We start from the raw sequence: 17273 nt of genomic DNA on the forward strand, positions 1-17273 counted from the left end.
CTGTATTATTGTTGGCGAGTCATCTCTCCCACGAAGACTGGTAAGTTCGCGCTTTGCAGCTGCATTTGGGTATAGATGTTCAGTTCGACCTGTTTTTATGAAATATTAGAAACATCAGCGAGCTAATCCCTAACATCTTTGCCAGATATGAGTGTTGATTCTCTAACGACGTCGCAAGTGACATACGAGGTCTGTTAGAAAAGTATCCCACCTTATTTTTTTGCGATCACCTGATGGATATGAAACAAGCGCACTTGCATCAGCCGACCTGGATCCTTCGTGCGCAAGTGCGAATTATTCCCGCCTGCCGATACCGTCCGTCACTTAGACGCAGCGTTTGAGCTAGGTAATGCGCAGTGCTCTCGTCGGTTTTTTTTATTGCACGGAAAATGGCGGAGCGACTGGAGCAGCGTTACTGCATCAAATTTTGCCAGAAACTGGGTGACAGCCAAGTGGAAACTATTCGGAAGACTCAGACGGCTTTCGGTGACGATGCTATGAGCAGCACACAGACTAAGTGGTAGAACCGGTTTAAAGACGGCCGCTCATCGGTGGAGAGCAAGCCACGCTCCGGTCGGCCATTAACATGCCAAAATGACCATGTTATTGCTGAAGTGGACGCTGTGGTGGGGAACGTTGTGTGACTAACGGAGAAATTGCGGGAGAGGTGGGCATCAGCACTTTTTCCGCACATTCCATTATGACCGAACCTTTGGCCATGAAGGGAGCTGAGGCGACATTCGTGCTGAAGCTGCTCACGGTGGAGCAAAAGCAACTTCGTGTTGAAGTCTCACAGGACATGCTGGATTCCACAAACAGTGACCCCGACTTCATGAACACTATAGTCACTGGTGACGAGTCTTGGGTGTACGGGTACGACCCGGAAACCAAATCCCAGTCGTCACAGCGGAAGCATTCCACGTCGCCAAGAACAAAGAAGGCTCGCCAAGTGCGCACGAACGTCAAAGTGGTGCTGACTGCTTTTTTTGTCTACCGTGGTGTGGTACACCGCGAGTACCCACCACAGGGTCAAACAATCACCAAAGAGTACTACAGGGATGTCCTCCGTCACCTACGTGTTGCTTTGTGGCGCAAGAGGTCGGGGTTGTGGTGAACACGAAATTGGCGCATGCGTCATGACAATTCTCCTGCACATTCCTCGCACTTGATGCAGACTTTTTTGGCAAAGAACCACACTCCTGTAGTTCAATAGGCTCCTTACTCTCCTGATATGGCCCCCTGCGACTTCTGGCCCTTTCCCAAAATCAAAAGGCCATTGAAAGGAGCAAGATTTTAGACAAGAGAGGACATTATGGCTGCAACGACAGCTGAGCTAAACTCCATTCCGAAAGAGGCCTTCTCGGAATGCTTCCACCAATGGCAGCACCGCTGGGAGAAGTGGGTGGAGACCCAAGGAGACTACTTTGAGGGTGATTAGGTTTCCAACGCTCAAGTTATTACAGTTTTTTTTTTCTTTGGCCAAAGGTCGTCTACTTTTCTAACAGACCTCTTATCTCTCACGTAGCTTCTTCGCTCTTTCATATAAACGCAGCGACCGATGTATATGCGATGTAGGCCCATGCGATGTAGGCCCATGGACGTTTCATCATTCACTCTGTTGTCGTAACACAAGTGTCACAGACGACACTGGAGCCCCGTCCGTAGCAAAGCTAGCCGTGTCTTGAAGGTGTCCGTGCATATGGGTTATTACTTGCAGCATGAGGCGCTCTATCTAGTCAGAGTCTATGCTGGGGTGCCCCCCCCCGGTTAGGATGGCGTTGATGGTTTCCTTAAGGACTAACTTATGTGTGGTCCTGTGGAATGTCTTCCTAATATGAACTCAGAAACTACCGCTAGTTTTGAGACACTACTCTTCATGTGTGACAAGAAGTCACGCAGAACAATAGTATACTATTGTTCTGCGTGACTTCTTGTCACATTTCGCGACAGAGGCTTGCTCCCCACATAATGAGTGGAACTGTAAAGATCTTCACCGCAATTTTGTGCATGACCCTGGAAGATTTAACACTGTGAATGGTGGTCACCTGGTTTCACAGCAGCCGTCAACGCAACATTCGGAATGGTATCCAAACTTCGAACCAACCAATGAGAGCTGAAGAGAAGGGGAGGGATAGAGGCGCGATCAAAAAGGGAAATAATATTGGCACATGAGAGCACTCAGCCCATCACATTCGCCTTTTCCCGCATTGCATTTTCTGTTGATGCTTCAATAATTCATTTGGTAAGATTGCAACTTATTAGAGCGCTTTATCTTTGCATGATATGTCTTGCGTCATGGTGATACGTGATACGTGATACGTTGTCATGGCCGCACTGTAACGCGAGCACGCTGCGGCCTGTTCAATCAATGCATTAGCTCTGCTGCTCAGCAACAGATAGGTTACGCCCAAAGCAGACTCCGGGGGAGCTTTTCTGAATATTGATAAATTGCGCCATCTGGTCGAATTCATCATCTTTTCAGATGTGATTGGCTGAGAGTGCTGCTACGCCCTTTCTGATAGGCTCGAAATGCTGCCATTGCAGAATTTGACAATGTCCAGAATGCACCTTAAGCCTGCAGTAACAACTGGCTGTTTGGTGCCGCATGACCTAACACTACATTCTAAGATAGGCTGACTGTTGTTTTAGACAAACGTTCTATTTGTTTGTATATGAAGAAATCAGGACCTCCAGGTTACTGGGATATGAGGACAGCGCTATTAGGAAGGGCAACAGCAAAACACAAATTTTATTACCGTATTTATTGAAAGGAATCATTGAAACAATGTGTTTGTCTACACTTTCTGAGCACTCGATTGATGATTCGCTGAAAACGAAAGGTGCACTGTCAGGTGTTTTCTTCTTGGGCTCGCCTCATTACAATAATTTCTTTGTGAGAAATTCAGTAGCCCCGCTGGAGAAAACCTAATGGTATTCATAAGAGCAGTGGCGTTTTTGCGGAGGCATGAAGCATATATGTTCGGCTCTTAAGCAGACTTGACCACACAGCTCTGGGTACGGCGGAAGCACAGAACATCGGTTTTAGGTAGCGCTACCACACCACATTCCAAAAGACGCTTTATGATCAGTAGCTGTGCATTCACTCCATATATTGTCGCGGTGCAGGGAGGGAGAATCTCGCATGTGCTATTTTTCGCATCGCAAAGCGGAATTCGACAATGACATGTAGCTGAAGGCACAACCACGGGCGCGGTATTAAAGTATTATTTATCTTCCTCTTCGCCCCACGATGTGTGTGCAGGATGCTGGCTGGTGTTGTCTTACTGTTTACTGAATATGGTCCGCTGAGCATGTGAACATTTCTGATCATGCTCACTTTTTCAGTACGGGCCACTGTGTAGATGCCCGACTGGACAAGAAGAAGAAGCAGCAGAAAGTGAAGAAGTCGCCAGCAGATAATAACGAATTTCGTTGCCGAGAAGTAAAGGTGATATCAAAAGCAGACGATTGTGAAGAAATAATTAAACGTGAACCCAATGGGCCACCAATAAAGAAGGCAAAATAAAACTGGGACCAGAGCGTGCACTGAGTGCGGATCATTAGGCTATATGCAAGTGAAGAAGTTAGTTACAGGGATAGAGGTTAAGTAAAAAAAGTGCCAGCAACCCGAGCATTAAATGATGATCTCTCAGCTACATAGGAATAAAATAGAATAAAGAAATGACTTTTTGGGACATAGGAGTAACACAGTAAAAAATGAGAACGTGTCCGTAAACATCAAAGAAAGCTTCGCGTATCATCTATTTCCACTTCTGTAAGGGATCCGTCGATCTTTAAGAGGCCTATACGTTAAACACAATGCTTACTCTAAACCCATTATTCGGTACGCAACTCTGAGCTTGAAAAACTCAATAAGATGTAGTTTAGCTCACAGCGCTTTTTGTAGTGCAGTACCCAAACGCCCACACTTTTGAAGGTTGTTCTTGGTTCACTCAAGAAAAACAGATTGCAATGTTGATTGTGGGCCAGCCTCCAATCCAACCCCCGCAAGCCCCAGTACCGAAATTCCGAGGAGCATTCCGCGCACGGCAGAATGCTCTGCTGGCCGGAAAACGACTGCGCATAGACTCATCCGCAGCGAACTAAAAAGCCAAATCAGGGACACAGAGCTTTTACCTTAAATAAAAGCATGCAAAAGCATACGGAGCAGTTAAAGTCGCACAACCACATGACCCCGGCTGGCCGGGGTCAGTTTCAGAAACTTCGCGGCAGAATATCGCGCTCGTAAACCTTCTCATTGAACAGTCTGCAACATCGCTAGCTTACGAGAGATGCCGCGGGTTATGCGCATCATACTTCTATGGCCTCTGCCCGGAATCCCGGCACAAATTTCGCGAGGTCAGCGTTCCAGCATCACGTCATGTTTTTCGATAAGTATATGGAAACACCATAGCAAATAAAAAAATAAAAAATGAAATTTATTGTCCGGCATGCTGATAAGCAATTCAATAGTCCGATTGCCAAAAAGGGAAATAATGTTCTATATCAAAAAGCAAATACATAAACGGTAAAAGCAAACGCTTAGTGGCGTCATCAAACTTCTCACTTCATAAGCATCCCTACACCTCCATACTAAGAACTTGTTCCTTTGTTTTGCAGGCACAGACATACTTAAAATTTTCATTTTTCCCAGTACGCGATCACAGAATGGTATGCATCACTTGATTAAGTTTTCGCAAGTTAGTCTGAAAGTGGTTTTAAATGTGCCCTGTAGTCACTATTACAGTGATAGTTAGGCCATAATGTGGTCCATCACGGAGCCATTCAGTTTTATGTGATGTAAGTCGTGCTGTATCGTTATCTGTACAAATGTCATGTGTCACTTTATTGCTTTCTATTAAATTTTCCCCACGCGTTTTATCTTCCTGTAGACTACAGTATGTACATAAATAAATATATTGAATGATTGATTGCATAAACGGTTTATTTATTAGACGGCTCTTTGACCTAATAGAAGTAATGCCGCTAGGCGAGAAGTGTGCGGGGAATGGAAGGCGAGATGCAAGGAGCAGGGTCTACAAGCGGCATAAAACCCGGGACTCCCTTAGAAACGTAAGCAGCGTTATACAAAACATTTGTAATATGTTATAACCGATCGACAAATGTTATATGTCCCTGAGCTTCGTAGAGTATGCGTGCCAGGTAATCGCGGTTGTATTCTGGGCATTCTGGGTAGCCTGTGGCGGCATGAACAAGGCATTGAACTGCACGCTCATTACACGAAATGTGTAGAGGCTGTTAACAAATGTAAACTTTGATTAACATTTACAGACAAAGTAAAAGCGATCCAAAGACTGCGCTCGCCCTTACGCATTAAAAAAAGTAATTTTTTGTCTTTGTCTTGTGTTTGTAATGTGAACAGTGTTCTGGTATAGTCAAAAGATAAAAAACATTTATCTTTGTGATTTACTCTTCTAAAATCGCCTTCCCACTTCCTCTCACCCTGCATTTATTCGCAAGAACTTAACGCACCTACATAATACTAAAACAGTATTTGCACAGTAATAATATTTTTCAAGCAATGAATATCGTTTGAAAAGCCATGTTTATTTTTTTAAACCTTCACTATGTTCCGCTGGTAAGTTAGCCTTTTAGAGATATTGCTGAGAGTAACGCAGGTTTCCATTGTTAACGGCAATGCGTCGGCACTCTTCCGTTATGTAGCTAGGCATTGAAGTGGAAAGGAGCTTGTTCTTCACCCTAGAGCATTTCTCCCATCTGTCCATTCTTATTCGCTTGGCGGCCATGCGGCGACCTTGTGTCAGCCACCTGTTTTTTTGCCGGTGAGGCTGCTTCTTCGCTCTTTCAAACAAGAAACAACAACAAACCGAAGGATATGTAACTTTGTATTATAAATCATTCCCATTTTTTTACTTTCCGCTGGCGCATTAAAAAGTATGAGCGGAAAGGACATTAGGCGGAGTGTAGTGAACAATTTCTCACCTTTACTCTTATAGCCAACCAGCCTAAAAGTGTCCTCCTGTATTTGACAATAAAGCCATCGAAAAATGTTCGCTGTGTCGAACTTACAAATTCTTGTCGCTTATTCCCTACCACTGCCGCTGTCACAGTGTTCAATTACAGTTGTGGTAAGTGTAGAAATTAGGCTAATTTGTGGTTAAAAACTTGGGGCTGCTGTTGGTTGGCGGTACACTCCTATTTATCTACAGCATATCCTTTAGGTCTGACTAAAATAATAACGTCTAACCAATTAGCAGTTCTTCCCAATTAGCAGTTCTTACCAACCAATTAGCAATTCATAGCAAATATGGAGCGCGTTTGTTATTTTGGCAATTTTGCCTTTTGGGTGTACCCATAGTGATTGTATATCTCTATTTCGCTAAAGAATACCGCGAAACCAGGCCATCTTCAGGTACATAGTAATTAAAAGTTTATTCATGTAAAATAACCTAATATTTGTGTATAGAAAGACGTGAGTGTTGTCATATAACACAACGCTCTAAGCTGGGCTTGTTTGTGTCGATATAAGATTAAGAACAAAGGAACGAAAAATAGAAGAAGACAACCTACTTATGTAGACTTGAGTAGCTGTAACGAATGCTTGCGAACGTTCATGCCATATTACCACACATTTAGCCCCTAATTTAAAATTAAGGCTTCTACAATATGTCACAGGCTGCATATTACGGTATCAAGGAAATCACGAAACATCCCGATTGTTTTGAAACGGCCTGCTTACATGTTTATTATAAAACAGAATAATTAGGTTCGCCTACTTGAAGCCATTTACTACACAGCACAAGATGATGAAAACTAAACATGTATAATTGATCACCCTGCTTCCCATGAAAACATGCTTAAATGCGTACTTCCTAGGCAAACGGTAAACTTAAGCGCTAGCGGGAAGAAACGCGCCCAGGAATTTTTAGCATTTGTCTTGCCCTCTGTCAAACACTACCGCAATGCGCAAGCATAAATTGCAGGTTGGCATCTTCAAGAAAATATATTACAACATTGGCACAATTTCACCAACTGAGTTATCGGCATCGACAATGTATGTTATTCTAGTAAACATCCATTACGGCGCGTGGTCGTAAATTGCCTGATGCGGTAAAGCAATGTTTGTATTCTGATCAAAACGGTGCTATAATGAAGCAGGGAAGTTATGACTAGGTGCAGTACAAATGTATGATATTTGCACAGCGTACCTTGTTTGCATAGGTAAATCAAAGTTGTTGAAATTAAAAAAACTATAAAAATATAGTTATATGAAGATCTTGCCTTTTCATTTACGCTTTGCGCATTTCGGTGAAGATCGACAGATGGCGGAATGGGCAATGTTCAAAATTCCACAACACACAAAACAGTTCACTATGTTTTATATCGAATGATGCCTCAATACGCACTGCTTTTGCACATCATTTATCCAGCGTTTCATGTAAAGTTACTCTTGGTAAGAGGTTTTCATGAATATGATATTGAATTGGATATCCACAGTAAACCGAAGGCTCACGCATGTGACCCGTTTCAATGTCCTTCATTTTTTCTTGCGCTAAGTATAGTAGGACACTACAGGGATGAAACGGACCCTGAATATGAAGCGGACACGAAGTGACACACGGGAGCGCAAACTACCAACTGGTTTATTGTCAGATCATTATACAGTATTTAAAGCACACATCGCCGTATTGCGAATGCGTGTTTCTGCTGTAATCATAGTTCACGCAGTCGCAATAAGGCGATGTGTGCTTTAACTACTGTATAATGATCTGACAATAAACCTGTTTGTAGTTTGCGCTCCCGTGTGTCACTTCGTGTCCGCTTCATATCCAGTGTCCGTTTCATCCCTGTGGTGTACTACTATACTTAGCACAAGAAAAAATTAATGCACACCAACTAGCCCAATTCATCTCTTCTAAATTTCAATGTCACAAATTATTGCTGAAGTTTTATGCATGGCGGTTTCTTTCTGCTTGTAACTAACTGGTATCCGCAATGCACCGAAGGACGCTATGAATCATCACTTGGTCCGGGATCTGGGTTGGCATGTGACTCCCACAGTGATCTCCCACAGTGCTCCCTCCAGGCTATTGCGTTTTTGCTTCTGAGAACAACATAGAAAGCTGGATCCCCGGTGGCACTGCCTCCAAGATTCTAACTATGATTTCCGTAGAATGCATAACTGCCTCGTGCTTTGTGTGCGTGTATAGCAAGGTCAGGTAGTAAAAAATAATGATAAAGTCCACTGACTGCATCGTTGTCAGCTCGTGAGCGGCTCCAAGGGGTTTTACCGTATCATTCCACGAGCAAGCTCTTGAATTTTACATATTAGCGACAAAACCAGAACACCATTCAACGTAAATAGAAATTAGCACCACGTGAGCTCTTTCTTTTTTTTGGCAAATTGTGGGAAAGACAATGAAAAGTGGTCAAGAAAAGGTAATATATATTATAAAAGAAAGTGTCAAAGGAGCGTCATATTACAAGAGGGAAATGTATGCATTCTATCACACAACCCTATGACAACAAAACACGGACGTATACAGCTAGAAATTAATGGTTGCTTTCTAGCTGTAAAGAATAATGATACCGATTGCATGGCTTGCGGGATAGCTTCCGGAAGCAGCCATCATTTTTGAGCTTCCAGACGACACCTGGTGGCGACCTAGAACTGAAAGCTTGCTACAGTGATTCAAAAACGCTACTTCTGGTTTTGCAAGCAGTTCCCTGCTCTTTATTATAATTTGAAGGCAGAAACTCAGCGAAGCCGCACTGATACGTTAGGCTTGACGGGACGATTGCCACATTTGTATTGGCTTTTATATTGGGGACGACCACACCAAGAGAGCTAGTCGAGACTATCAAAAGAAGCAATTCCCTCGTGAATTGTTGCGTATACACAATTCATGAACAACGGTTTAGAGAATCCGCCTTAATATTCCGAAACACATTTTTTCCACTAGGTGAGCGAAAGCGGGCAATATATTAAAAAATGTAGGTTACCTTCCTAATATCTGGAGTGTCAATGAAAAGCTCGTCAATGTCCAGATTTTCGCTTGTTAAGATTCCCGCAAGGCCTACCCACAGAAGCACAGCAACCAGCTGCTTTTCCGCCATGCTTTTGCGATGGAAGATTAAATTTCAGATTTTTCTTAGGGCTCCAGGCACCACACGCGCAGAGCAGACGCTTCCATATGTATTTCGATTACACAGCACTATTGTGAATGCACTTCGCAGGTGCGTCGCGAAAGATGATCGTACCCTTTGCTGTGAAACCGAACTTTCGCCTATTGTTTGCGGCTTAGCGGAAAAATCATCTGTTTACTGCGAACTGTTAGATGTGCAATTCCGTAAGCTGCAAACTTGTAATACACCTTTCGTGTGCGTTTAAGAAATATGCAGGAATTCGTGGTCACTACATTCGCTTAGGCAAAAAATCTACTGAACAGCTTTTATTGCGCGATAATTCTTATAAATTACCGCTAGGTTGTTGGACACTCGGCTTTACTTTTACGAGAGCCACTACCTGGCTATGACAAGCATATTGTTATGTAGATCCCGAATACTTTTGGCTGCATAAAGTTCTCATAAGCTCACCTATAATTCATTACATGAGTGCCGTTTATTTTACTTCAGCTCGGCACTGTAGGCATCGGAGCCACCAAAAAATAATGGTGGGGTATATAGAGCATGGAAAGCATTTGTAGCGTTCACATTTTGAAGGTAACGCTGATAGGTAGTGGAATGGGCGCGCGGTGTATACCCTGCATTGGGATGCTTATGGCGGTAGAAACAATGCGCTGGAATTATGATTTGGTTACCTGTGGGCACCGAATGAAAGAACCTAAAAAATAAAGAAAGACGAGCACTATTGCGGCGGGAAGTAGTAGTATACCTTTTATTTGAAAAAATACATCCAGGTCCAGTGAGTGGGTCCCTCAGTCCAGGGCCCCACTGGCGATAGCGGCACGCCGGGCTTGGTCGAGAAGGGCCAATTGGTCCTGCCGCACCGTGCTGGCTAGCCACACCTCCCACTGCCCACTGTTGGAGTTTTGCCCCAAAAGGGGTGATTGGATTTCTTGTGGCCGATTCTGGCACGACCATGTGATATGGTCAAGAGATGGCCGCCCCCCGCACCAAGGGCAAGTGTTGGGGTACCGGGTGGGGTGCATGTGGTGTATTGGAGTAGGTGTGGGTATGTACGGGTTTGTAGTCGGCGCCAGTCCCGCATTTGCGCTGGATCCAAGGATGGGTCTGGAAAGCTATACCGTTGCCTTCCTGGTCTCTGTGCCTCCAATATATCCTTTATTGTGATCGGAGATTCTATGAGTGCATTCCGTCGCTCGGATGCTATATTCTGGAGCGAGGCGGTCCGCCCTCTCGTTACCCGTTACTCCGTCGTGCGCCGGACACCACGTAATAGCGTGGTGTTCCGTGAGATTTCTTCCTAGGATTTTCATTGCGAGTTTGGGCAGGGTGCCTGCCATGAAAAGGCGGCATGCCGACTGCGAGTCGGTTAGTATTAAAGCAGAACGTGCTCTATTCTCAGCGTCACGTATAGCCAGAGCCACCGCGGTAGCCTCTGCTGTGGCCACTGACTCTGTCCTGACTGTTGCGGAAATAGTAGTTTGAGCGTTTGTGGCTACCAGAGTGAAAGTTTTGCTATCTTGTTTACACGTGTCCGTGTAATAAATCTCCGGATTTCTACCTAACCTGCGTTCGAATGTCCTAGCCCGTGGCAGGCGCCGTTGTCTGTGGTATTTCTCGCTCATGCTTTTAGGGATTGAAACACAGAGATCTGAGCTCGTATGTCCGGTGGGAGGAGTTCGGTTTGGTCGTTACAATGTGCCGGTCTGAGTGGATACCCTAATCGAACGAGAAGTGTTCGGCCTTGCTCCGTGGAATTGAGCCTTTCTGGTCGGGCGATCAGTGTTGCAGCCACGAGTTCCTCAAAAGTGTTGCTAATACCCATTGCCTCAGAAAGGGTCATGCTAGTGCTGATCGCTAGACCAAGCGCCGCCTTATAACCTGTGCGTATCAGGGCGTTTATTTTAGTTTCGTCTGAGTTTGATACTTTTTGGAAAGGAACGCCGAAGGTTACACGGATTATCATAAATTCCTGCACGAGCCTTATCGTCTCTTCCTCCTTGAAGCCTTTTCTGTTTTGTGCCACTCTGTTCGTCATCCTAGACACACTGTTAACGGTTTTCCGGAGATTTGCTATCGTGTGCCCTAGTGCTCCATTTTCCTGTATCCATAGACCGAGTATACGAGCTTTCGATACCTCCTGTATTGTTTGACCTCGAAGAGCAAGCTTTATCGGAAGTCTATCGTCCTTTCGTGTATAAGGCGCTCTTACTCGGATTAGTTCGGACTTCTCCGGGGCGCAACTCATGCCAGTATTTGCCACATGATCCTCTACCATGCTAATTGCCTTCTGGAGGGTTTCCTAACGTTCCCCTAAATATATCTTTGCGATCCAGAGAGTTACCTCGTCCGCGTAAATCGCATGTCCTATGTTTTGGATTCGTTGATTGCGGCAGGAGGTGAGCGATGGAAGACACAACCGAGATTTTGAGGCTAAGACACTTGTATTATAGGAGTAGTCAGAAAGAATGAACCTGGCAGCACGGTTTTGAATCGATTCAAGGGAATTAATCATATTACCCGGGTGGTTGTCCTAGATAGCACAGGCATATTCTAGTTTAAAACGGATTAGGGTTTTATAAGCATGTAGTTTGACTGAAGGAGATGCTGAGGACAAGTTACGGCGTAGATAACCTAGTAATTGATTGCAGGAATTAGTTCCATGATTAATGTGGTGGGTCCAAGTTAAATCACCTGATATATACATTCCTAGGTATTTAAATTTGTCACACTGTGTTAAAGTACAGTTGTTAAGGGATTATGAAGGCACTACATAATTATGACGTCAATGAAAGGACACGTGGGATGATGTCTACAATGCTCCAAGCCGGCTCTACATGTGGTCCTAGAGATGAATTTTATTCCACCATCACCAAAGCTTTGAATAAAGCCTTCGTAAAAACTGTTCTCCTCTGACATGTGTTGTGCCTTCGGTACACCTCATTCAATGGTTCAGATATATTCACCTCCTGCTAGCCCAGTGGGTAAGGCCCTCGGCCTGTGAGCGTGCAGTCGTAGGTTCTAAACTGGCCACCGATAACGTTTTTGTCTTTTCGAATTTATTTTGTTTTACACGGTAATTTTTATAACGATTTGTTTTTGTTACAGACAAACGGGCTGACGGGTTTCCTCGTTGGGTAGACAGGGAATGCTTACGCATGTAAAAAGGAACACTCCACATGAGCGTAGCACAACCTAACACTGCCGATACTAAATATACGAGTTCCTACGCGATGAAATGGGAATCGCCGTCTAAGAGTCGATAACAGATAGGTCCAACGCTCTCCAATTAGCTGTTACAAATGCGGTTGTTTCATGGTCTCTGTCGTTGACAGCGGTCTGCTAGGAACCAGGGCGCAGGTGAATGGAAGAATAAGTCACGACGTCAAGACAATTCAGAGCCTCATCAACACGAGGAAGATAGACATCTCTCTTAGTGATTCTCTTGAGATTTCTATAATCTACGCAGAATCACCACCCGTTGTCCTTCCTTTCAACTGAGACAACAGAGAAGCCCATGGAGTTGCTGGCGGCTCACTACAGCCTTTTGTAAGCATCTCGTCAACTCCTCTTGATTAAACTGGCGCTCACGTGATGACACGCGACAAGTTCGCTGGTGAATCGGAGGCGCATCGCCAATATCTATTTGATGTTTCACAAGATATATCTTACCTAAGGGACGGCCGTCTAAGGCGAAAATGTCGGAGTAGGTGACGATCAAAATAATGCAAGTCGTCCACTTGGGAGGGCTAAATGTTCCGGGGAGTCGTCTTTGTAAAATCGTTCTGTACCGATCGAGAAGTGGCCGCGTCGGAGGAAGTGAATGTTGGCGGAGGCTCATGAGAAAGTGATGAAATGTGGCACTCCTCTGATGGGGACAATGTGGATAAAGATGTGCCTTGGGGAATCACTTGAGGACAGAGTCCGAAGTTAAATCGAGTTCACTATCCGGTACACTGGGGCAGGCTACAGCGCAATACAGGTTAGTGTTTGGGGCGCAAATGAACAAACTCAGCGCTAGAGAGCTGGCTATGTACTGTGTCGAGAATGTCTGGGGAAGTGGGCAAGTCCAGTTCAACGACACCGCCCGAGCAGTGAATTACAGCGGAGTGGTCAGACAAGAATTAAAGTCCAAGGATTACTTAATGAGGGCAGTGATGAATAACATAAAACAACACGGAAGTGTGGCGGCTAGCGACCCGTGCGGCGCACATTCCGAGTACGACCGGAGTTCCGCCGTCAACGAAACGCACAACGCGGGACTCTAGAGGCATTAGCACTTTGTTTAATCATTCACGAAGGTCAGAGCTCATGATACAAACACATGTACCGGTGTCAATAAGGTCAGTAGCGGGCAGGTCATCCACTTCAAAGGCAAGTAGGCTCTGGTATGCCTGCAAGGTTAAAAGAGGATTTACAGGTCAGGTGTCCAATGCATCGTGACATCCGGGTCTGCATTGTTTAGTCTAGCGGAAATCCTTATCTTCATTGGCCGCCTTTTATTTATGGCGCGCTCAGATGCATGTGCATGCACATGTGCCTCGTTCCTCGTGCTGCGAGGTTAGAAAAATAGAAGAAAAACTATAATTTCTCACCACCAATTCATATTGATTATGTAACTCTTTCATCTGATGAAATGACAAAATCCCTAGAACAGATTTCAAAAGGCCTTGAGCGTAGATTCATGTAGTCTATGAAACTTAACTTGCAAAAACCAGCCCTAACGTCAGACTTTAATGAAGTTACTTTGCCTGAATTAGCTCAAGTAATTCGAAACTTAACCGTGTCAGCTCCAGGTCCTGATGGAATCACAGAGCATATGATAAAAATTTTATTCGAACTATCTCATTGTGACCTCCTAAGCATTTTAAACTATTCTCTAAACAACGCCTGGGTACCATACGATTGGAAACTCGCTAAAGTAATCCCGATACCTAGAAGAACAAGGATTAGGTTACACCATAGAAAATATCAGACCTATCTCTCTTACTTCTAATATGGTCAAACTCATAGAGAGGGTTCTACATTACAGAATTACTGTGTGGATGAAGGTTAATTTAATATTCAATCCAAATCAAATAGGCTTCAGAGCTGACTGCTCTATATGGTGTGCCCATGCTGATTTTGAGAGCCGCATACAACTCACAAGAAAAAGAAGACAATACGCCCCTTTAGTGACATTAGACATAGCTAAAGCATATGACTCCGTAGAACATGCAGTTTTACTGAATGTACTACGGAATCATAATGTCCCAAAATATATTATTGCGTGGTTGGCAGAATTTTTGAGATCAAGATAATTTTATTGCTTTCAGGATGGCTGCTCATCGTCTAAATTCAAACAGACTAGTGGTGTCCCCCAAGGAGCAGTCCTATCTCCAATATTATTTAACATAATAATGAGCTCTATTCCAGCCAGTCACGACGTGCAAGTTTACGTTTATGCAGACGATATTGCATTCTTCGCGGCCGACAACGACATATATTCCTTATAGCAAAAATTGCAGAGATACTTGATTATTCTTGAGGTGTGGTTTCAATCAATTTGCATGTAATTAAACATAAGTAAAAGCGCAAAATTTGTGTTCCCACTTATGGATCCGGTTTCAATCTTTATATTTTACAATCAAGAAAACATTCCGCAGGTTGAGTCTCATAAATATTTAGGTAGTATTTATGAGGAAAACTCAACTGGAGTCCACATATAGAAAACGTGGCATCTAAGGCTCAGCGTGCTTTAAGTTTACTACGCAGACTGAGCAACCGAAAATATGGGCTACGTAGGCAAGCCCTCATAATGGTATGCAAAATGTACATGCGTCCAATATTGGAATTCGGCTGTGTATTGTTCTCGGGAAGCCCTGCTTATAAAACTAAGCTTCTGGTTCTTTTGGAGCGTGAAGCCCTGCGCCTGTGCCAGGTACTCCATAGGTTTGTAGCAAACAATGTTCTTTATCAGGAAGCGCGCCTATGCACATTGCCCTGCAGATTTCGCTTCTTAACGATACAAACATTTCTAAAATTTTACAGTTCTCCAGTTAGACGATCTGAATATGTATTTATAAATGATCCAAACTATTTTCTTGCTCATTGGCCGCGTTTTCATACCCCCCAAATGATTTTTGTAGAAAAGCAATTAGACAGTTTAAATGTGAAAATTCGAGACGATATTCCATCATATTGTTACGCGAGAGACATTCATCCTGGGGCAGACGACGAAGAAGACGGTTCTCTCTGGTGCTGGTGGCTGTCCACCATCTTGGCTACTGTGTCTCTCTTATACTGTAAATACAGTGTAAATAGTCCCGCCTTGTGCCGTTTTACGTAACATCTTTTTGGTGGAAGTGCTGGGTAATTCCCTGTTTCGATCACGGAGCTTCGCAACGGCCGCCTCATCACGCTTGCGACCATGTCAGTCGGTGCGGGCACATCGTCTTCACCCCCTGCCCCTCCCGTCGCTCCGACCTACATCGTTCTGCCTCCTGCTCGTGATCCTGGCGTATTTTCCGGCCAGGATGGGGTTGACGTCGACAAATGGCTCAACCTTTACGAACGGATCAGCGCCGGCTACAGGTGGGACCCGACCCTTATGCTCGCCAACGTGCTTTTTTACCTCGAGACGCACGAGGCGGAAATTACCAGCTGGGACTCTTTCAAAGAGAAGATCCGTGACCTTTTCGGTGACAGCACTGGTCGGCAGCTTGCTGCGCGGAATGAACTTGCAACTCGTGCACAAACATCCTCCGAGTCATACGTCTCGTACATTCAGGACGTTATTGCTCTTTGCCGCCAGGTTGACGAGCACATGTCTGAGTCCGAGAGGGTTTCTCATGTGCTCAAAGGTATCGCCGACGATGCTTTTAACCTGCTCGTCTATACCAACGTTGATACCGTCGACACAATCATCAAAGAGTGCCGGCGGTTTGAACACGCGAAGAGCCGCCGTATTACCCAGAAATTCACCCGGCTGCCCAATACGGCTGCAACTTCATCGTGTGATGCCGTTCGCCTGCCGCCCACCTGTGACCACGTTACTCGCATTGTTCGTCGCGAGATTGAAGCCGCCTGTCCTGCACCTATTCAACCCCCTGTGTTTACAACCCTCGCCAGTGACCCATCGCAGCCATCGGTGTCCCTCATCCAAGCTGTCGCCAGGCAGGAGTTTGCTAATCTTGGCCTTCCATCAGCGTGCCCACTGACTCGTCCTGACGCTCGGCCTTATTCCTCTGGACCCACTCGACGCTCCTACACGTCTCCCGGCTCCTACCGCAATCCTGCGGAATGGAGAACGCCCGACGATCAGCCCATCTGCTTCTCCTGCCATCAGGCCGGGCACATTGCTCGTTATTGCCGTCGCCGTTGGACCTACGTATCTCGCCAGACCTCCATGTACCCTACTCCTTTGAGACGTCCAGCCGCTGGTTCCCCTACTTACTACTCGTCGTCCTCCCACGAGCCTCTTCCATCTGACGCCACTGCTCCTGTTCGCCGCTTCTCCCGCTCCCCGTCGCCGCAACGCCGCCAATCCCGCTCTCCGCAGCCTCGCCGCTTTTCCTCGCCGTCCTTCTCTGGACGATCGCCGCAGGAAAACTAGATAGTGCAGCTTATGGAGGTGAAGCTGCAATGCCATCGTCCACTGCAAATCCTCTACTGACGCTCCCCACTCACCATAGCCTTCTTGAAGTCAAAGTCGACAATGTTCCTGTGACCGCCCTCATCGACACTGGCGCACACTTGTCTATTATGAGCGCCCCTTTACGCCGCCGCCTGCAGAAGATTATGACGCCGTCTACGACACAGACAATACGTGTTGCCGATGGTGGTGCTGTTCAAGTGATCGGAATGTGCACCGCCCGTGTCAGCATTGCCGGTCGTCACACTGTTGTCCTTTTTGCCGTCCTTGCTCACTGCCCCCATGACCTTATCCTTGGCCTTGACTTCCTTTCGGCACACTCGGCCTTAATTGATTGTTCTTCTGAAACGCTCTGCCTCGATCTTCCTCTTGTATCAGATGCCTGCGATACGCCCGTCAGCCGCTTAAGCCCCACCGATTTTGTTCACCTACCACCGCGAGCCGTCACGTACGTGTGTTTGTCATCGACCCCTCCCGTTCCTGACGGCGACTATATCGTCTCTCCGATTAC

General features: G+C 45.4%; 1 protein-coding gene across 1 annotated transcript in view; it reads right to left on the reverse strand.

Annotated features, from left to right (window-relative positions):
• The window catches only part of LOC119459652 (uncharacterized), a 39684-nt gene extending 30583 nt beyond the window's left edge, over positions 1 to 9101 (reverse strand). The window contains exon 1 of the mRNA XM_037721325.2: positions 8986 to 9101. Coding sequence (XP_037577253.1) covers positions 8986 to 9099 — 114 coding nt within the window. The 5' untranslated portion in view covers positions 9100 to 9101. The remainder of the gene's footprint in view (positions 1 to 8985) is intronic.
• Positions 9102 to 17273: the final 8172 nt, after the last annotated feature.

The sequence above is a fragment of the Dermacentor silvarum genome, chromosome 7 (genome assembly GCF_013339745.2).
Source record: "Dermacentor silvarum isolate Dsil-2018 chromosome 7, BIME_Dsil_1.4, whole genome shotgun sequence".
Lineage (NCBI taxonomy): Eukaryota > Metazoa > Arthropoda > Arachnida > Ixodida > Ixodidae > Dermacentor > Dermacentor silvarum.